The sequence below is a fragment of the Lichenostomus cassidix genome, unplaced genomic scaffold (genome assembly GCF_008360975.1).
Source record: "Lichenostomus cassidix isolate B80296 unplaced genomic scaffold, HeHo_3.0 HiC_scaffold_42, whole genome shotgun sequence".
Taxonomy (NCBI): domain Eukaryota; kingdom Metazoa; phylum Chordata; class Aves; order Passeriformes; family Meliphagidae; genus Lichenostomus; species Lichenostomus cassidix.
In genome coordinates, this window is record NW_028147241.1 from 589,521 (window position 1) to 609,887 (window position 20,367).

The 20,367-nt window shown below is 57.5% G+C and overlaps 3 protein-coding genes across 5 annotated transcripts; 2 read left to right on the plus strand and 1 right to left on the minus strand.

Annotated features, from left to right (window-relative positions):
* Positions 1–1,798: 1,798 nt before the first annotated feature.
* On the plus strand, positions 1,799–4,311 carry LOC146424122 (uncharacterized). The gene is made up of 2 exons (XM_085043930.1): positions 1,799–1,907; positions 2,086–4,311. Exons 1-2 carry the CDS (start codon positions 1,856–1,858, stop codon positions 2,514–2,516), a joined length of 483 nt encoding a protein of 160 aa, XP_084900056.1. The 5' UTR covers positions 1,799–1,855; the 3' UTR covers positions 2,517–4,311.
* An 888-nt stretch (positions 4,312–5,199) lies between these two features.
* On the plus strand, positions 5,200–10,331 carry LOC146424123 (maestro heat-like repeat-containing protein family member 7). 3 transcript variants are annotated; one of them, XM_085043869.1, is made up of 15 exons: positions 5,200–5,445; positions 5,717–5,781; positions 5,891–6,040; positions 6,224–6,372; positions 6,691–6,838; positions 7,078–7,265; positions 7,355–7,492; positions 7,773–7,887; positions 8,057–8,194; positions 8,404–8,580; positions 8,718–8,873; positions 9,033–9,134; positions 9,290–9,392; positions 9,678–9,734; positions 10,025–10,331. In XM_085043869.1, exons 1-15 carry the CDS (start codon positions 5,325–5,327, stop codon positions 10,222–10,224), a joined length of 2,007 nt encoding a protein of 668 aa, XP_084899995.1. In that variant the 5' UTR covers positions 5,200–5,324; the 3' UTR covers positions 10,225–10,331. The 3 variants fall into 3 exon arrangements, with proteins under 3 accessions (XP_084899995.1, XP_084899997.1, XP_084899996.1); XM_085043871.1 differs by having other exon boundaries at positions 9,033–9,123; positions 10,025–10,166; XM_085043870.1 differs by lacking the exon at positions 5,717–5,781.
* Positions 10,332–11,990: 1,659 nt separating this feature from the next.
* LOC146424124 (zona pellucida sperm-binding protein 3-like) lies at positions 11,991–15,581 on the minus strand. Its single transcript, XM_085043903.1, has 9 exons — positions 15,176–15,581; positions 14,596–14,714; positions 14,409–14,512; positions 14,056–14,233; positions 13,825–13,945; positions 13,618–13,709; positions 13,405–13,550; positions 12,854–12,973; positions 11,991–12,157 (listed from the first exon to the last, which is right to left on the minus strand). The coding sequence occupies exons 1-9, from the start codon at positions 15,569–15,571 to the stop codon at positions 12,009–12,011; spliced, it is 1,425 nt and encodes a 474-aa protein (XP_084900029.1). The 5' UTR covers positions 15,572–15,581; the 3' UTR covers positions 11,991–12,008.
* Between the last annotated feature and the right edge of the window lie 4,786 nt (positions 15,582–20,367).

The window sequence follows — 20,367 nt, forward strand, 5'->3', positions numbered from 1 at the left end:
TCCTTCCCCGCCCTAATGCCACCTCCTTCTCCTCCTTGCCCCAATCCCTTCTCCCGCTCCTCCTCCTGCCTGCTCCTCCTCCGCCGTTGCCGAGTCGCTCGCAGCCCGCGGGAGGAGCGGGGATGCAGCCGGGACAGCTCGGCATGGGCAGCGCGGGGCTCTCGGCTGCTCCCAGCCCAGCGCTGGGGACAGGGGGAGCCCGGCCTGGGGAAAAGGAGAGGGAAACAGGGAAAACTGGGGGCTGCAGATCCAAAGTGGCCTTGCTGGGGAGCCTGAGCAGGGAGTTGCAGCCCTTGGGGCTCCTGTGGGGAGCCTGGAGATGCGGGAGGGGGGAACGCCGAGAGGGGTGGGGGATCCCAGCAGTGCAGCACTGGAGTGACTGGGCTGTACTGGGATCGTACAGGGATGATACTGGGATCATACTGGCAATGACTGGGCTGTACTAGGGCACTTGGAACCTTACTGGAGTGTCTGGGAGTGACTGGGCATGACTAGGAGCATGCTGAGGGCAACTGGGATATACTGGGAGTGTCTGTAACCATACTGGGCTGACTGGAACCACACTGGGAACAACCAGGACCATGCTGGGCGGAACTGGGGCCACACTGGGAGCAACTGGGAGGGAATTGGAGTGACTGTGTCTACACCGGACACAACTGGGCATGACTGGGACCATGCTGGGAGGGACTGGGACCATATGGGTGTCACTGAATCTGCGGGGAAAAAAAAAAACCTCTGACACTGTTTTTGAAATGACAGAGAATCAGGCATTACTTTATTTGCTGGCCAGGATGTGCCTAGGAGAGTATTCCAAGAACATATGCCTTCAAAGAATTTTCCCCCGAATTTTATACAGTCAAAACCCCATAGAGATACATTGTGTTAAAGTTCATTGGACCAGAGTTGAGTAACCTCCGATATTCAGATTCTCATTGGATCCGAATCTCTTCGCCTCTGATGCTAATTAGGTATTTCATTCTTCAGTGTTTCTTATCATTCCTTTTCTGGATCAGATGCCTTCATCCCTGCTGGAGGTGGCATCTGGTGGATGTTTGTGATAGTCACCACGGCCTGCGGATGTTCTGTTAATGGTCTTTATCTTTCTGGTTATCTTTGGGGTCACTCCCAATCCATGGTATGTTGATCCCATCTCCGTAGGGTGATTCTATATCTCCTAAAAGAACTAAAGAAAACTCCTTTTCCCCAGGTAAAGTCAAGTGAAAAACTAACTAGAGAGATACAATAAAATTTCTCAAGTTACATTGTTTCCAACAGTATCAGCAGGACAGGCCATCAGTTTTGGGGATCCCGGAGAGAGCTGGGAGGGTGGAACGCAGGACTCTCGCAGTACAGAGAGCAGAGAGGGGCAATACCAGAGCTGAGGGACCCCTGGCAGCCTGGAGGGGTGGGGGAGGCTGGAGATGAGGCAGGGCTGGGACACTGGGACACTGAAAGGGGCGATGGGGAGAGGGGGAAGCCCCGAGTGCCTGGAGTGGGGGGAGCCTGAAGAGGGGGACCCTGGGAGCCCTGGGAGCCAAAGCACAACCAGGGAAGAAGGGACCCCTGGGACCACCGAAACCCCACGGCATGCCTAAGCAGGACCCCAGAGAAGGTGGATCCACAGGACCCACAGGAGCCCCAGCAGCTTTGAGAAGGGGGAACCCCAGAACCCCAAAGACAGGAGACTGGAAAGGGGGAGCTCCTAGGAGAATTTTTTCTGAACTCACTCTTGCTTTTAGGAGGATTTTATGGACACAAAACACCTGGTGACTTCTAGAGATAAACTTGGGTGGGAGGAACCCCCAACCCAAGGCACTCACAGTTTTTCTTCCCCCCATTGCCAAACCTTGTCTGGATGGAGGAGGAAGCTGTGAGGAAGAGGAAGATGCCCCAGGACCCCCAGGCAGGTGAGGAGGAAGTCACTGCCCCTTTCCCCATCTCTTCTCCTCCATCTCCCAGCCCAGCATCGCCCCTGGCTACAGGACAACCCTGCTACTGTTGGGGGATGGACTGGGGGGATCTCCTTCCCCTTCCCTGTGGCATGGAGGCAAATCCCAAATCCTCTCCTTGTCCTTCCTCCCCCAGGCAGTGAGCTAAGGGTGGAGACCAGGGAGGACAAATCCTTGCAGCAGAACCTCGTGGAAGAGGCTGTTTTGAGCAGCTCCATGAGCCAGGAATTGAAGAGGGAGGAAAAGGCCCAGAGATGCTGCATGAGGAGGGGCTGCAAACCCAGCCCAGGGTGCTCTGAGGAGCAAAGAGCCACCCTGAGCCGGGAAGGCAATCAGAGCCTTAATCAGAGTTCAGAACTGCAGGTTCCTGAGCAGCTTCATGATGGGGAGAAGCCCCACAAGTGTGGGGAATGTGGGAAGAGCTTCAGAAAGATCTCCCAGCTTATGGTGCACCAGAGGATCCACACTGGGGAGAGACCCTGTGAGTGTGGGGAATGTGGGAAGAGCTTCAGCCAGACCTCCAAGCTGATCCGTCGCAAGAGGATCCACACTGGGGAAAGGCCCTAAGAGTGTCCTGAGTGTGGGAAGAGGTTTCTGACCAGCTCAGATCTCCTCAGACATCAGCAGATTCACACAGATGAGAGGCCCTTCTGCTGCCCTGAGTGCAGGAAGGGCTTCAAACACAACTCCACCCTCATCAAGCACCGGTGCATCCACACTGGGGAGAGACCCTACGAGTGTCCCGAGTGTGGGAAGAGCTTCACCAGCAGCTCTCACTTGACCAAACACCAACAGAGCCACTGGTAAGGGAAGCCCTGCGAGTGCCCCGAGTGGGGGAAGAGCTTCGTGCCCTGCTCCATATTCATCACCCATCGGAGGACCCACGTTGGGAAGAGCCCTGGTGACCAACACTCCCAGTGTCCCACTGTTGTGGTTTGACCCTTGCCAAATGCCAGGCACCTACAAAATCTGCTTTCTCTGCTCTCCCCTGCTGCAGCTGTGCAGAGGAGAGAGAAAAAAAAACTAACACACAGACACACACACAGGGCTCATGAGTTCGTTTTGAGGCTCATAATGAACCAGGCAGGATGCACCGAAGGGCAAAACAGGCTGAGAACTTAAAGTTGCAAAGTGATTTATTGGTAACCTAACCCTAAACAGAGTCAGAGGAGGCAAATGAGAGGTTATAATAAGCTCTTAAGACATAGTTTCTCTGCTCACCCCTCAACCCTTCCCACCAATAGCATGGGTGGGGGGCAGGGCATGGGGTTTTTTTGTCAGTCCGTGACCAAAATTTCTTCCGCAGTTCAGGGAGAGGAGTCCTCTACTTAGCCATGGGTCCTTCCCACTAGAGACAGTCCTCTGTGAACTTCTTTGCCATGGGTCCAATCTCTCGAGCAGCAGCTGCCAGAATCTGCTGCAACATGAGTTCTTGTCCACAGGGTTCAGACCTCTGAGCCCAGGCCAGGCTGTTCCATCTCAGGAGCAAAGCCTTTCTGTCCACTGGGACTCCCACTGGATCACAGCTTCCTCCAGGCATCCACCTGCTCCTCTAGCGTGAGCACCTCCCCATGGGCTGTGGGTGGATCTCTGCACCCCTCCTGGACCCCGTGGGCTGCAGGGGGACAACCTGCTTCACCATGGTCCTCACCATGGCCATCAGAGGATTTTCAGCTCCGGGGCCTGGAGCACCTCCTCCCCCACCTTCTCCACTGACCTTGGTGTCTCCATGTTGTTTTCCCTCACATATTCTCACCTCCTCCTCATCCTCTGTCTAAAAAGAAGTGCTCGTGCACATTGTTTTGATTTCTTCTTAATTATGACATCACAGAGGTGTAACCAACACCCAGACTTGGCCAGCAGCATGACCATCATCTTCAGAGCCATCAGAGGTTGGCTCTGCTGGACATGGTGAAAACTTCTAGAACATTCACACAGGACACACAGGAGCCATATTTGTGTCACTCCCCACCCACCAGCAAAAACTGGGCTAAGCAAAACCAACTCATGAACACAGGGGTGAGTTTTCTCCCAGCCCTTCAGCCACTTCTTCAGGCCTACCACAACAGCTTTTGAAGGGTTTAAATTTCCCCTAAATGCTAAAGATAGCTTGCTGATGTTCTGGGCTAAGCAAAACTAACATACTCAGGTTGGAAAGACACCTGGCTGGTGGCTTCCACGTCCTTCTGATTCCCTGTAGCCACCTGGACAAACACAGGGGCAAGAACATCCATTGGGACTCAGACTGCCATCTGAAATTCATTGGGAAGAGCTGATTTATTAATGTGATGCCCTAAAAAATGTCACCTGCTGTGTAATTGTTTCTTCTGGTGGCATCAAGAAATGATGGATGATCTTGGAGGTCTTTTCCAACTTGAATAATTTCCTTCTTCACCTTGTCAGAACAACCAAAATTGAGGTAAAATAAAGGAAATTAAACAAAGAGATGTAAAGCTGCACCATTTTACTGCAGATTTGGGGGTGAATTTGGGGTTCAGGGGAATATTCAGGAGGATTTGGGTGTTCTGGGGCTGCCCAGCCTGGGGGACAGGACAACAGTCTCATAGTTGTGCCGGTGGAATGTGTCCACCTGAGCCCATCTGGTCTGCAGGAATTCTGGTTGTCTGTCCCAGTCCCTGGCCTGGGTCTCCCCATTTGGGCTGTGCCCCCCAAAATGCCCAAATTGCTGCTGCAGTGCTCAAGCTGCTCCTGACTGTGGATGTTGCTGTCCACCAACCTCTCCTGGTCAGTGCCATGGGGGACTGGGAGGGGGTTTAGGCAAGGGGCATTTACACTTGGGACAACAGATTCCTTCCAACCTGGCCACTTTGGGTGGGCTGGGGGCAGCCCCAGGGCAGATGGCAGTGTGTGCAAGGGCCCTTTGTGACACGGTGCAGCATGGTCACTGTGGGATGTGACACGGGACAGGGTGTCCAAGGGCCCTTTGTGACATGTCGTGACATAGGCGCTGGCAACGACGTGGCCACGCCACTGTGCTCAGAGCACGCGACGGGACAGGATGGGACAGAGCGGTGTCGTGAGGAGCCCCTGCACAGCACACTTGTTCCTTTCTGACCCGGAGCTTTTCCGAGGCGTTTCTCCTGCAGGTGACCTCGAGGCCAGACCACAGGACTTGGTGACCAGTGGCCTTCCCGAGGCTTCTTTTCTGCAGGTGCCCTCGAGGGCAGACTGCAGGACTTGGTGCCCAGAGCTCTTCTGAGGCATCTCCCATCCCTGCAGCTAGTGCCCTCGAGCCCAGACGAGGAGTCTCCCAGCCTTGTGGCAGGAGCCCTCGAGACCAGAGTGCAGGACTTGCTGTCCTGTAGCCTTCGCAAGGCTTCTCTCTTGCAAGTAGTTATAAATCCAGACAGTGACATGGAGCAGAGACCCCCAAGCGCACCCAAGCTGGCCAGGGGGAAGGAGGAGGAAGAAGGCCCTGGAACTGCCCCAGCACAGCAGCCTGGAGAGTTGGAGCAGTTCCAGCTGCTGCAGGAGGGTGAGTGGCAGAGCTGGGCCACAGGGCTGGTGCCTGCAGCAAGGTTGGCCCCATCCCATCCCATCCCATCCCATCCCATCCCATCCCATCCCATCCCATCCCATCCCATCCCATCCCATCCCCTGGGAACATGCCCATGGACAGGACGGAAGAGCTGTGCTCCATCCCTGGGCATCCCGGGGCTGTCCCTGCCTGGGCAGTGCAGGGCTGGCCTGTGCTCTTCGGCCTCTCCTGCAGCCCCTCAGCTCTGGCTGCGCTCGCTCTTTGCCAGATGCAGGCATGCACAGCACACGAGAGCAGCAGCCTGCCCGTGGCCTCTTCCGCAGAACAGCACAGGTAGCTGCAGCCATCCCCACCTGGGCTGGGCCTGCTGTCACTGCTAGGCTGAGCACCACGCTTGGAGCACTCCGGGGAACATCCCTCTCTTCTCACCCTTCTTCTACAGATGCTTTGCAGATTCATCAGGAGAATTCGGGAGGAAGAGACCAGCGCCGTGGGCCCTGGGGTCAGAGCATACTCTGACATCTTCAAAAGCAAGACCAGCGCTGCCCTGCTGGATTTGCTTCTGGAGAAGGGTGTCTCCAGTGCAAAGCAAGTAAGCAGCCTGTGGCCAGGGCTGGAGCCCCTCAGGAATTTCTTGGCCTCCCAAGCCATGCCCGCTGGTCCCTTGAAGCCTTTGAGGCCACCCCAGTGTGGTGGCAAGGGAAGCACTTCTCTGGGGAAGCTGGGGACATTACTCCCTCTGGCAGCTTTCCAGCTCTCCCTGGGCCTTCTCCAGGTGCCTGCCATGGTGAGGTACATTTACCAGTGGCTCGTGTCCAACGAGTTTCCCGAGCGCAATGTGTACAGGGCACTTCTGGATCTGACTGAGAAATACCCCACTGAGGCAGTGATAACTCTCCTGCGTGTGGCTCCATCGTGTGACAGGTACAGAGCCCACCTGCCCAGAGGGCTCATGGCTCCCCAGCCCATCACCCTGTGGAGCCTGTCCCAGGTGTCTGACAAAAGGAGAGTTCCAGGGCCCTCTGGCTCCATTTCCCAGCCCTGGCATGTAACCCCCAAGCCTGCTGCCATGCTCCCTCCCTGCCCCTCAGGGGTCTGTCCCCGCACGGCTGGGCTGCCTGGCTGCTGCCGGCGAGAGGCAGTGGGCAGAGGCAGGGCTGGCGGCCAGCCTGGGCCCCTGCAGCTGCCCAGGCCACGGTGCTGTGTCCGAGACCCCCCTGAGACAGAGCTCTGACCCCGCAGAGCTGCCAGTAGCATGTGGAGGGCCATCGTGTGCTCGCTCAGGGCTGCGGAGCCGGCCATGCTGACTCTCCTGGATGTGCTGGGGAGCTGGCCAGAGCACAGCACGTGCACCTCCGATGGGGACAACACGCATGTCTTTGCCCTGGCTGTGAGTTTCTGCAATTGGTCTTTGCTCGCCCCCAGGGCTGCCTCTCCAGCACCCCTCCATCCTCCTTCCCCCTCTACACCCCCCTGCCTCCGGTGCTGGACAGAAACCTGCGCTAGGGGCAGTTCAGGGGCACCAGACCCAGTGCTCTCCCTGCGTCTCCCCTGGCCTCTCCCTCCCCTCCTACACTCAGACACCTGGGCAGCACTGAGTGCTGTCTCGGGGTGCTTTGTCTTCTGCAGGCAACTGTGGTGATGTGGAAGATCCTCCAGGTGCCCTGCTGCCCACAGGCAGTGACGGTGCATTTCCCCCAGCTCTTTGTGCATCTGCTCCTCCAAGTGTTCTGCAGCACACTGGATATGCCAGAGGAGGTCCATACCTTCTGGAAGAGATGCCAGCAGCAACACGGCCTTGCCACCAACCCCAACAGGTGCTCCATGCCAGTCCTCCTGTCCCTCCCATGTCCCCAGGGCAGGAGCCAGTGCTGCCAGCGTGACCTGGGCTTTGCTCTGCACACAGCTTTGCAGCGCAGACCCTGAAGGCCCTGCTCTGCCAGCTGCACTATGAGGATGTGGTGGCAGCAATGCAACGCAAGCGTGGCTGGGAAAGACTGCTCTGTGCTGACACCCAGCACAATGCTGTGCGTCTGCTGGCCAGGTGAGATGCCCCCTCCTCCCCACTGCCTGTGGTGTTTGTGTCCTGTGCCCAGGGTGCCCCTCACAGTCCCTGTGCTTGTGGGCCAGAGGGCCTTGTCACAGAGGGACAGCCGAGCACACGGGAAAAGGCTGGGACAGGAGGCTGCCCACAAGGAGCCACCTCCCAAAATGCCCACATTCCCTCCAGGGATGCTGGGGAAAAAGCAAACCTCTGTGAGTTAGTCCTGGCAGAGATTTTTCCCCCCCAGCTGAGGGTTTTGGTGCCTTTTTCCTCCTGCCAGGGAGATGTCCCGTGTCTCCATACCCTTGTGTTCCCAGATCACTCGCCACCTGCTCAGGCGGCTCAGCAGGAGGGACCCACGCTGGGATCTGCCCAGCCTGGCATTCCTTGTGGAGGTGAGCCTGAAGGCCAGCACTGCCTCACTCAGCTGCCTCCCAGCTCTCTGCCCTCTCATAGCTGCAGCTGCCTGGGACGGTGCCCATGCCCTTCTGCTGCTGCTGCCTGGGCCCAGCCCTGTGTGGCCCCTGCCAGCCAGCTCCCCTGTCACTGCCCTGTGCCTTGCAGATCCTGCAGTGCCTGGACTTGAGGAAATGTGGGAACACAGTCCTGAAAATTGTCTCAAGGCACCTGTGGAGCAAGTGCAGGGAGAGGCGTCGCCTGGCGCTCAGGGCCCTCCTCCAGCTCACTGATGATCCCTGGATGGTGAGAAGGGGGCAGCAGCTGAAGCCGTGCTGGCAGTGTGGGGCTGGGCAACACAGCCACTTGGCCTTGGCTGGACTTCAGGAGCGGAGGCAACTGCTCCCAGCTGTCCTGCCTCCCGGTTCAGCTGCCCAAGTGCTTTTGGGAAAGGCCTTTGGCCTCTGGGCCCTGCAGCAGCAGGCTGGGGTTTCACAGACTTGTGTTCTGCACAGACTGAAAGAATGTGGAGCCTGACTGAAAGGCTCATCAAGCTCCTGTGGGACACAGATGGAGGCATGGTTTTGATGACACTCATGGTACTCGGCTATACAATCGTGGACAAAGTCGGGCTGATAGCCAGCCCCGTTGCCCTGCAGCTGGCTGAGGTGCTCCTGCCCCTCTTTGACAACGTAAGGCTCTGTGCCCCCAGCCACGGGCACTGGGTGCTGCCCGGACACTTTGTGCCCTGAGCATTTTCAGGCATGTGCCTAGGTGAGCTTGGAGCTGCCAGTGCTGAGGTCTTTCTTTCTTTCTTCTTTTCCTACAGGATAGTAGCACGGTGCGGCTGCTCTCCATGGTGCTCTTCCAAGCCTTGGTGACTTCTGGAGTGCAAAAGGAGAAAAAGGCCTTGAAGGCACAAGTGCGCCAGAGCCTGCTCCCACTCTTCTTGCACTGCCATGATGAGAAGCGGTCTGTGGCAGCGGTGAGGACTCGTGGGCTGCTGGTATCCCCCTGCCAGGGGGCTCAGCTGCCTCCCGCCTGTGCACCTCACGGGCTGCAGCCTCCTCGTGGCCTTGGCACGGGGACACAGCTCCTGTGCCCTGGGCTGTGGGGCTATTTCCATGTCTCTGCTGCTCTCCAGGCCTCTCGGGAAGCGCTGCTTTCTGCGGTCGAGTTCCTGAAGAGCAGGCATCTCGAGCAGCTGGTGAAGAACAAGCAGCTGTGGAAGTTCGGCGAGTGCCTGGTAAGGACAGCGTGGAAGCCCCAGCCGCAGCCTGGAGAAGCCCCCTGTGGCCGGTGCTCGGTGTGTGGCGCTGGCAGCTGTGCCCCTGCCCACTGCTGCGCCCAGAGGGGCTGAGCCCGCGCCAAGCCTTCCCTGCCGGCTCTGTCTCTCTGCAGCTGGCAGAGCACAGGAGCCGAGCGGCCGAGCACCTGCGCCAGGCCCTGCCCTACGTGCACAGCCCACAGGAGCCCCTGCAAGAGGAGGCCATCAGGTTCATCGGTGAGCCGCGAGTCCGGGCTCCCTCCCCGCCCCGCGCCGCCGCAGCTCGGCCCCAGCCCCGCCTGCTGCCCCGCCAGCTCCATCCGGCCCGGGGCTGTGGAGCCCCGCCTGGCCTCGGGGCTGCTGCCGCCCTCCTCTCGCAGCCCTGCCCTTCCTCGGGCGGCAGGATGCGGCAAGGGCCCGGGCTGAGCCCTGCCGGCGCAGGAGGCCGTGTGGCCACAGGGCTAGCAGGGCCGCTGTGGGGGAGCTGTGCCGCTGGGACTGTGACAGGCTCTGTGTTCCCAGGGATCGTCGGGCGGAGCTTGAGGAGGCAGCAGGAAGAATTGCAGATCATTTTCGAGGGTGAGTGAGGGCAGCAGGGTGTCAGCGGGGGCTGGCGGGTGCAGCTGCAATCCCTGCCCGGCTGCGGAGAGCTCTGCTCGCTGTGGGGACGAGGGGCAGCGTGGGCAGAGCACACGGAGAGTCAGGGGCACATCGGGGATTCATGGCCAGCACCTTCCAGCTGCTCCCCTTGGCCCCTGCTCCCTCGTGGCCACGGCAAGAGCGGGCTGGGATGGCCCTGGCAGGGGGGGATCTCCTCGGGTCCCCACAGATCCGGGATGTGACCGGGGCTCTCTTCCTCTCTGTCCCAGCCCTTGAAGATGCAGCAGAAGACATCAGCCTCACTGTCAGAAGCCTGGCACTGCAAACTTCCTACATCCTCCAGGCAGTGACAAAGACTCGCAGCTCCATCTTCCAGGAGCAGCCAAATCAACTCCACAGAGTGTGCCAGACATGGCCTCGTCTGCGGGGCTGTGGCTGGCTTTGCTGCTGGAGCTCTGTGGAGAGCTGATCTGTCTGCTCCATTTGCTGGTGCCACCTGAGCCTGCCAGGGATCTCCTGTTTTCTTTAAGCCTTTTCTTTTTTTCTTAGTATGCAAATATAGAATGTGTTCTAATACACAGACTTCCAGGATGTTTCTTTCGGTGCCCAGTGTCTGCAGGGCATAGAGGGGAAGAGGGGAAAAAGGGTGCTTGTGCTCAGCAGGTTGTCCGGGCATGCAGTGTGGAAGGGAAAGTGGCCAGAAGCCCCTTGGCCTTTGGTGGTCCTGCTGAAGCCTCAACACTTGCACCAGAGCATAGTGGGCAGAGGCAGGAGCTGCGGGGATCCCTGCGAGACTGTGCCTGGAGATGGCCACAAGGCCTCTGCCAGCCAGGAAGCTCCATCTGTGTCCTGCCCGTGTGCTGCCGGCTGGATTGCCCAGGGCTCCGAGGTGCCTCTTGCTGCGGCTCCTCTGGAGCTCCAGCAGGGCTGTGCCACTGCCAGGCAGGTTGGCCGGGCTGGGACAGACCCTGAGGGGACAGGGCAGTGGGAGGCTGGGAAGGAATGAGATGAAGAATTGGATGGAGATCCCAGGACTTAGAGCTCCCCATGGCCATGAAGTGAGGAGAAGACCCTGCCCTGCCCTGTGCTGATGGCTGGGATGGGACACAGTCTGGAGCAGAGTTGGACACTCCTGAGGAAGGAGCTCGAGCCTGAAACGTGCCAGGACATTTCCATATCCCAAAAAACCCAACTTCCAGGGCTCCCCGATTTTCCCACTTGATTCTTCCAGCCCAGCTGCTGAAATGCCTGGGGAAGAGGAGCAGGAAAAGTATCCCTGGAATGTCCATCCTAGCTGGGAAGGGAGGCCCTGCTCCCCCCACCCTCCCAAACCCAAAAAGGCTCATTCAGAGCCGGAGCCACTCCCTGGTTTTTTTGGAATATCAGAGGGAGACAGCAGCACACCATTCCCATTGGCTGGGGAATTCCAGCCGCAAAGTTTTGGGAATGCACAGAACGGGAGCTGTTTGGAGAAGGGAAAAGCAACGGATAGAACCTCCAATCCAACCTTGGTCCTTTTCATTCCACATCGGAGGCCAGGAGCCTTTTTTTGGGCTCAAGAAAGGACCTGGGAAGCAGCAGATCTCTGGATTCTCCCAGGATATGGAAAAGGTCCCTCAGAGCTCAGGGATGGAGGGGAATCGGCCCTGGAATGGCATTCCATGGCTTGGGATCAGCCGGGGAAGGTGCTGGCAGCCTCAAGGAATCCAATGCCATTGCCATGCTCATCCTGGAGCTCTCACATTCCACAGAAACAATGGAATCCATTTCCACCCAGCCTTGCCCAACAGAAGCACCTCCAGCCCTTTCCCAACCCCAACACCGAGGTTGTTCCCAGGTTATCCCTGCAGAGAAGCCAAACTTGGCCTTGAACCCAACCAAAATTCCACAATTCCAGCAGCCCTCATGTCCTCCGAGGGATGGCAGAGCCTCATTCCTGCATCCTGCTGGACAAGGAAGGGAAACTGGGAATTCTGGAATCAGGAAACCATTTAGAACCCCAAAACTCCAGTAATCCCCAACAACTGGAGCCACCCCTTGTTTAGGATCTCTTACCAAGGACAAACCTTGGGAGAATCCACCTGTGCCTCCCAATTCCAGGGGCTGGAGGGCTTTGGGAATTGCTTCCAGGCAGCCGCAGCTCCACATCCCCGATCCCACCCCTTTGCCCGGAGCACGGATTCCATCCCAAGGCCACCTGTGTCCCCTCCCCATCCCACAGAGGACCCCAGGAGATGACAGAAATGCTGCTCTTTATTGGGATGGGGAGCACGGGGACATTCCTGGAGGGCAGAGCCTTTCCCAGCACATTCCCAGGAGCATTCCCAGCGCTGTCAGGCTCAGCAGAGCAGCCACCACCAGCAGGAGCCCCTGGATCCCTGCAGGAATTCCACCTGCGGCACCTGGAAGGGACAAAACCCACTCAGCATTCCCTGATTGGCTTCCCACCTTCTATCCAATCCTTGGGAATGAGCCCCCCAAGGCGGCTCTGGGGGGTTGTTCCAAAAAGTCCCGAGTGGAATTCATAGGGAATTCATGGTGGGATCAACCCCTGGGTTGAGGCCTGGGGATGCAACCCCACCAAGGAAAAAAGCACAAAAAACCCCAGCCAAACAAGAAAACATACCCCCCCCAAAAAAAAAAAGTAAAAAACAAACAGAAAAACAAGACAGACAAAACCAAAAACCCAAAATAATTTAAAAATTGAAAAAAATCCCAACTCAAAAACACCCCCCAAAGACACCCAAAAAAACTCCTAAAAAAACCCACATCAAAATCAAACAAAACAAACAAAAAACCTCTACAGGTAACTAAACAAAACAATAAACCCCTCAAAACCAGAAATAAAACAAAAGCCAAAAACCCCCCAGAAAACCAAAACAAAAAACCAAACCAAAACACAAAAAACCCCAAAAACCAAAACAAAGCCACAAGGAAACCGCAAACAAAAAAAAAAAAAAACAAAAAAGGGGAAAAAAATAAAATCAAAACAACAACCAAAAAAACCATCAACCAAAATCCATCTAAACCAAAACCATACAAAAACAACCCCAAAAGACAAACAAAAAAACCAAAGACAAAACCTCAAAAGCCCTTACCCTGGGGGGTGTTTGCAGCTGATCCCAGACTCCCAGAGAGGTTCCATAATCCCTGAGCTGGCTCCAGGATGAGCAGGGGTCCCACAGAGATGTCAGCCTCAGTCGGCCCTGAGAGCTCACCTAGAAAAAGATGGGAATGAGTTCCCAGGGGAGGGAATTCCCACTCGGGCTGGATTTGGGGAATGACAGAGAGATGGGCACGGGAAGAGCAGAATTCCAGGGGTTTTAAATGCAAAGACACAGTCACTTGGAATAGGATCACAGAATGGACTGGGATGGAAGGGCCCTCAAAGCCCATCCCATGCCACGGGGAGGGACACTTCCCACTGTCCCAGGTGGCTCCAGCCCGGCCCGGGACACTTCCAGGGAGGAACAAAGGTGCCAGGACCTCCCCAGCCACACGGAATTGTTTCCCGCTATCCCACCAAAATCCCCCTCTTTCCTTTCCAAAGCCCTTCCCTCCGGACACCGCGGAGTAGCCGGGATCGCCCTTCCCCCAAAGCCGTCCCCAGCCCTCGGGTGCCACCCCTGGGGACACCGCGGGGACACACCTGGCTCGGCGGGGCCGTCCCTCCTGACGCGCCTGCCCGGCCCTGCGGCCGGAGCGCGGCTTGCCCGGGAATCTGCTCCGGGAGAGGGACAGCTGCCGGTGTCACAGCAGCTGCAGATGTCCCCGCTGCCCTCCAGAGGGGCCCACCTGGAACAGAGTCACCTGTGACCCCCCTGCCGCGGGCGGGGCCCCTCCCCGGCACAGGGACACTCACAGGCCGCTGGCGCTGCCGAAGGAACAGGCTTTACTCCCGGCATTCGGGGCTGCGGCCGCCGGGGACACCCGCAGGTGGCAGCTGATGTAGAGCTGGCAGGGCAAACCCAGGACAAGTCATTTCTCTTGGAGACTTTGGGAGGTTTTTTCCCACGGAGAAACCGGGCGAGGAGGAGGAGGAGGAGGAGAGGTGGGAACGAGAGCTCACCACACTGCCGGCGTCTCCCGCGAATTTGAAGGCGCCCAGCCGGAACCGCAGCGACTCCGGCCGGGGCCGCGGGGCCACGAAGGCTGAGCCGGTGTGCTCTGCCCTGCCGTCCAGCAGGCACCTGGAGAAGGGCCGGGAAGGCAGGATTTGCCCAGGGAATTAATCCTTTAGGATTGCAGGAATCCTACGGGATTTAACCCTTAGCCCGCCAGCCCCGGAGCCCGGCCTTACCCGCCCAGGTCGATGAAGGCGTAGCGGGGGGATGAGCTCCTGTCGGGGCTCGGGGTGGCCACACACCGATCCACCAAGAGCCGCAGGGGCACGTGGCCCTCCGAGGTGACATCGGCCTGGAAGCGGAGGCTGTCCCCGAGCTGGAAGGTGTTGGAGAGCCTCTCCCTGCTCCAGGTGTCTGCAATGTGGATCCCAGGGGGGTCACTCTGGGCACCTCCCGGGAATGGAGCACCTCTTAAATGTGCGGCATCCCCCGTGGGGTGGATTCGGGCTCTTTTTGGACTCCCAGGATGTCACCGGGAGCCACCAGGAGCAGGGACCCGAGGGACACGAGGTCCCCGGGCTGCACCCACCGTCCATGAGGCGCAGGGAGAACCGGAGCTGCTCCTGAGCCGCCAGTGTGGAGCGGAACGGAGCCCATGTGGGGCGCACGGCACCGCTGCTCACGTTGCTCTTCCTAAAGGGAGGCAATGGGAATTCCCAACCATGGTGTTGTCCCCTCGGCACCAGGGCAGCATGGGGACAGCGCCAGCCACTCACCTGGGGTAGTGACACTCGATGGGGATCTCAGCCGGGGTGGCCCTCACGATTAGGGGGTTTCCAGAAGGGGTGGGTTTGTAGGACAGGGTGGTTCTGTAGATCAGTGAGTCTGGGGTCACCTGGAGGGAGAATTTGGGAGAGGGAAAAAAATCAGGAAAACAAACTCAGCACCAGCAGGGACCATGCCAGGACATAGAGGCCACCAAAGCCACCTCCCCAATCCTGTAAGGTGCCACAGAGCTTTTAGTGGCATCCCAACGAGGTGCCAGCTTGAGAGGGGCCCAGGAGCATCCAGGACTTGGGCACAGCACCCCAGGAGCTGTTATCCCATCAATTCCTGCATCCAATCCCAAAACCCACTGCTGAGTCTGCCCCTCATCACAGGCTGGACAGGGGTATCCGTATCCCCAAAATCCACCTCTGCACACACCATTCCATACTCCAAACCCACCAGAACCTTCATCAAGTCAAGCTTAGGGGACAAACCCTCAGCCCTGGGCCACCGCCTCCCCCGGGGATACCCAAACCCTCACCCCGAGGGCCACCAACCCCTGGTCACAGTGGCTCAGGTGCCCCTCACCTGCAGGGTGCTGCCACACTCGTGCAGCGCAGCCACAAAGGTGACAAAGGCCTGGGCGGGGTTTGGGGCCAGGGGAGGGCATGAGGCCGCGCCCAGGCTCAGCTCCGCTGCCCGCACCGGGCGCCCGGTGCCAAAGAGGTCCCTGCGCACGGTGACCGCCAGCTGCCCCTCCTGGCACCGCACGGCCACCGCGGGGCGCGGGGACAGCGCCTGCAGCTGTGACAGATCCACCCGCGCCCAGGGCAGCGCCGCGGCAGGGACACGGCTCCGGGAGGAGTCTCCCCACAGCCGCCACATCCTGGGATTCTGTGGGGGAAAACCCCAGGGGTTGGAGGATGTGGCCAAGGCCAACACCCAGCAAAGCAGTGTGACCCCAAAGCAGCTCCCAAAGCCCATCCTGGCTCTAGGGAAAGCAGGGCATGGAAAAGGGGAGGCTCGGGAGCCTTTTATGGGAGCATTCCTGGGGCATCCCAGCTGGGATAATGGGATCCAGCTGGGGAATCCCCACTGGGGATAATGGGATCTGGCTGGGGGTTCCCACCTGGGATAACAGGAGCCAGCTGGGAGATCCCAACCACAGAGCCACAGAACCACAGAACCACAGAATGAACTGGGATAGAAACGACTTTTGAGATCATCAAGTCCAACCTATGCCCTACCACCTCCTCATCAACTAAACCATGGCATTGAGGGCCACATCCAGTCTTTTTGTAAACACCTCCAGGGACGGTGACTCCACCACCTCCCTGGGCAGATGATTCAAGTGCCCAATCACTCTTTCGGTGAAGAATTTTTTCCTGATGTCTAACCTAAACTTCCTCTGGCGCAGCTTATGACTGTGTCCTCTCATTCTGTCAGTGGTCTCCTGGGAGAAGAGATCGACTCCCACGTGTCTACAACCTCCTTTCAGGTGATTGTAGAGAGTGCAAAGGTCTCCCCTGAGCCTCCTTTTCTCCAGGCTAAACCACCCCAGCTCCCTCAGCTGCTATCCATAGGAATTGTGCTCCAGACCCTTCCCCAGCTTTGTTGCCCTTCTCTGGATATGTCCCAGCATCTCGACATCCTTCCTGAGTCATCATCCATCCTTCCTGTACAGTATAAGTGAAGATCGTTGGAGTTTGAGGGCTCTCTGGCTTTTAGGCCATACTCATCTCTTCCCTCACTGTCTTATTAGAGAAGCACCCACACACACACACACAGTGCCGGTTCTCAGTTCATTTCTGGTTTGATTGCCTGAATTTCCTTGGTTTCATTGTTGCTTTTTTCCCCTGGTGTGCCTGAACTGTCCAGTCAGGGGCAGAGTGACTCTTGCCAAGGAATTTTCTCATGCTTTCACTCAATATGAAACCTGATTTTTGCTGATCCCTCGCTGGGGATATTTTAAGTGCTCTCAAGCCCTCATTCATAAGAGGTTGAAGGAGCCCTGGGCCAGGCTCTCACCCTGGGGGACACGGGGACACTGCTGGGGGGTCCCAGCCCCCAGGGCCCTGTCCCCCCTGTCCCTGTGTCAGGCTCTGGGGGTCTATCTCATGGAACATCCTCTGGGGGAGGCTGTGGCACTGGGGGGCAGGGGGGACCTGGGGGGACAGGGGACCCTGCTGTGCACGAGAAGCGTTGGACTTCTCTGGGGGAAACTGTGAGGGGGGGCTGGGGTGGAGTCACCTCCCCAGTGACCTCACACAGCTACCTGTGATGTCACACAGCTACCTGTGATGTCACAGAGCCACTCTGGGATGTCACAGTTCACACTCTGATGTCAAACAATCTGCCCTCGGGTGTCACACCAGCATTCTGCGACATCACAACCTGCTCTGTGATGTCACAACCCAGCTGGGATGTCACCCAGCAACCCTGTGATGTCACAACCCACTCTGGGATTTCACAGCCTTCTCTGTGACATCACACAGCCTGCTCCATGATGTCACAAAGCCACACTGTGATGTCACATCCTGCTCTCTGATGTCCAACAGAGCCATCCTCTATGATGGCAGAGTCTGCTCTGCAGCCGCACAGCCCTCTTTGTGATGTCACAACCTACTCTGTGCCACAGCCTGCTTTATGATGTCACATCACCACCGTGTGACATTACATCCTGCCCAATGATGTCACACAACCAACCGGTGATTTCACAGCCCAGTCTGTGATGTCACAGCCAGCTCTGTGATGTCTCAACCCACTCTGTGACCTCACAGCCCTCTGTGACCTCACAGCCCACCTGGGATGTCATACAGCCACACTGTGATGTCACAGGCTGATCTGTGATGTCACACAGTCCCCTCTATGATGCCATACCTGCTCCATGACCTCGCACAACCCACTCTGTGACGTCTCACAGCTCCTTTCTGACATCACAGCTGCTCTGAGGCTCTCTGACACAGCCCCAGAGGCGCCCATGGCTATGACACAGCCCCCTCTGGGCCATGGCACAGCCCCTGCCAATGCTGAGCACCTGTGAGCTCTGGGTGTGCCCTGCTGGTGTCCCTGAGATGGCCTGGCAGTGCCCCAGCCCTGCTGGGCTGTGCACAGGAGCTGCTCCTGGGCAGAGCTGTCTCTCTGCAGCGCTGCCGCTTGCCAGGAGCTCCTCTGTGCCAGTAGCCCAGCCCAGCTCAGCAGCACAGCAACAGCACAGGGACTGGAATGACCCTCGCGGGGCTTTGGTGCTGTTTGCATCACACTCAGTCCCTCAGAGTGTATGGAAATAACTTCTCAAGAAGCGAAACATAAATAGAAACACTGAAGTTCCTTGTAGTGTTAATGAGTTCCACTGAGGGACATGACTGAGAAAGTGATGATGGCAGGTGGGGACAGGCAAGGCAAAGGTGTCTCTGATGCTGAGCCAACCCGGATGAGTTTCATGACTCCAAAGGGCCAAGCCCTGAGCCCCAGCCCCTGGCAAGGCAGATCCTGTCCCTCCCTCAGTGCTCAGGGCTCTTGCCGGGGCACTGGCATGTGGGGATGTGCAATGGCAAGGGCAGGACCATGGGGTGGCCTCTTCCAGGCTGCTGGGCAGGGACACGGAGGCCATGAGGTCCCAGGGCTGCAAGGGTCACTTGTGTCCTGCTGGCCTCAGGGCCAGGGACAGCAGCCATGGCCAAAGTGCTGCACAAGTTGGCTCTGTCAGGGCCTTGCAGCTCCTGCACATCCCTCTGCCCTCTCCAGCCCAGGCTGTCCTACGCTGTCCATGCCCTGTGCCTCTGTCCCTGCAGGCTGTCATCATCCCCCGGCTGCCCCACCTCGCTGGCCCTTCCTTTGCTGACAGCTCTGCATCCTGCCTGGCTCTGCCTTGGCACACAAAGCCTTGGGCTGATCCAGACTCCTAACAAACCATGGCTCTGCCTTGATTTTCCTCTGGTCTAGTGCAGTTCATTAGAAAACTGGGGTTTTTTTTAGTTACGGAGAGATATTTCAAGGAGCATCTAATCAATCCAAATTCCTAGTTTAAAGGGTTTATTTTTCCCTGTAGAGAAGAGGTGATTGCAGCATTCTGTGACTGACATTGATCCAGGGTCTCCCCTAAGGAGGTCTGGCTTGGTCAGAGAAGCTGTGCCTTGATGTCTGAGTGGGGACAACCCTGGTCCTAAAAGCCCAACCCCATCCTGTCTCTCCTCACTCACCTGGGACCTGCTTTGCTTGCAGAATTGGCTGCACTCAAGCAAAGAGGGGTTTTCATATTTTATTTTTTGAAGCAACTTCTAACTCCTAAGTTTCCCCACTGAAAACAGACACCCTCCTCAAGTGTGTGCCAAGCCCAAGCTGCCACCAAGGAGGTTCCCCTTGCCCAAGGCAGAACCCTGCAAGGAATGTTTTAGACACACATGAAGTTCTGCAATAAACACAAATCCAGAGTTGGCTGAAGGCACAATTAGAGTGACTGCTGAAGGACAGACAAGCTTGGAACTCCTTGCAGCTCAAAGCACCAAGGGGATTGTTGAGAGGTGTGTGAGTGAGCCAAGAGTGAGGGGAAGGGAAATGCAGAGAGCCCTGGAAGTGCTTGTGTGCAGCCAGGCTGCTGGGAAGGGCACTGCAGGCCTGCCCTGGGCCAGCTGTGAGGTGGATTCTCATGCCAACCTGCACTGGGCCATTGCAAGGGGCTGTTATCATGGCCACTTCACTGACCCCACGGCAGCAGCCCATTGCTCAGGGCTGGTGTCACTGCCCAGAGGCACAGGGGATCCATGGCTGGGGTTTGTGCCATGGCCACCTGCCCTGTGCCGCGCTGGCTGGGCAGGCGCCGCGGAACCAGCAGCAAAGCCCAGTGCCAGGGCCAAAGGCCAGGTCAGCCTGACAGAAAGGGTCAGTGCTGGGGACTGTTTCCATGGCAACCACCATAGGGCATCACTGGTACAGAGGTTGCCATGGCAACCAGCACAAAGCCCCCTTCCCACTCTCCAATGCCATGACAACCTGCAGGAGACACTTTGCTGAGGTTGGGTCCATGGCAAACAACCTTTGCCCTGCTGGGATGGGGATTGTCACGGTCAGAAAGCAGCCTGTGGAGCCGTGGTGATGCTGGATGGCCATGGGGTGCTGCTTTGGGTGGGGCAGAGGGAATTTCCTTCCCAGGGCTTTCCTGGGGCTGTGCTTTGGGGCTGTGCTGAGCACAGGGTTGATCACACACAGATGGTTTTGTTCTCGCTGAGCTTACACAGAGCCAAGGCCTTTCCTGTCCCTCGTCCAGCCATGCTGGGGAGGGGCTGGGGGTGTGGGGGAGCTTGGGAGGGGACACAGGGGGACAGGTGACCCCAACTGACCCTGGGGATATCCCAGACCACAGGACATCAGGCTCAGTGTATAATGTGGGAGGAACAAGGAGGAAGGGGGGACATTTGGAGTGATGGTTTTTGTCTTCTCAGGGAACACCTGGGCAGGAGGGGATCCTGTTTTGCTGGTGGGCAGGGTGAGCTCCAAAGACACAGACACCAACTGAAGGAACAGTGTAATTTATGGAATGCAAAAGTGCCAAGAATTACAAAAGGAGAAGCTCAGCAAAGCACATGATCATTAGCAAATTATCACAAAATTAGAACCTCATCAACAATGCACCCAATCATCACCACAAAATATTGCCTATAATGATTTAGAAAGGTCCATCACCAGTTACCCTCAGACTTTACCATCACCCAGACCCACACATCAGCTGGGGAAGCTGTCACAGCCAAGGACTGCAGAGCCACTCTGGATACTGGGAATTC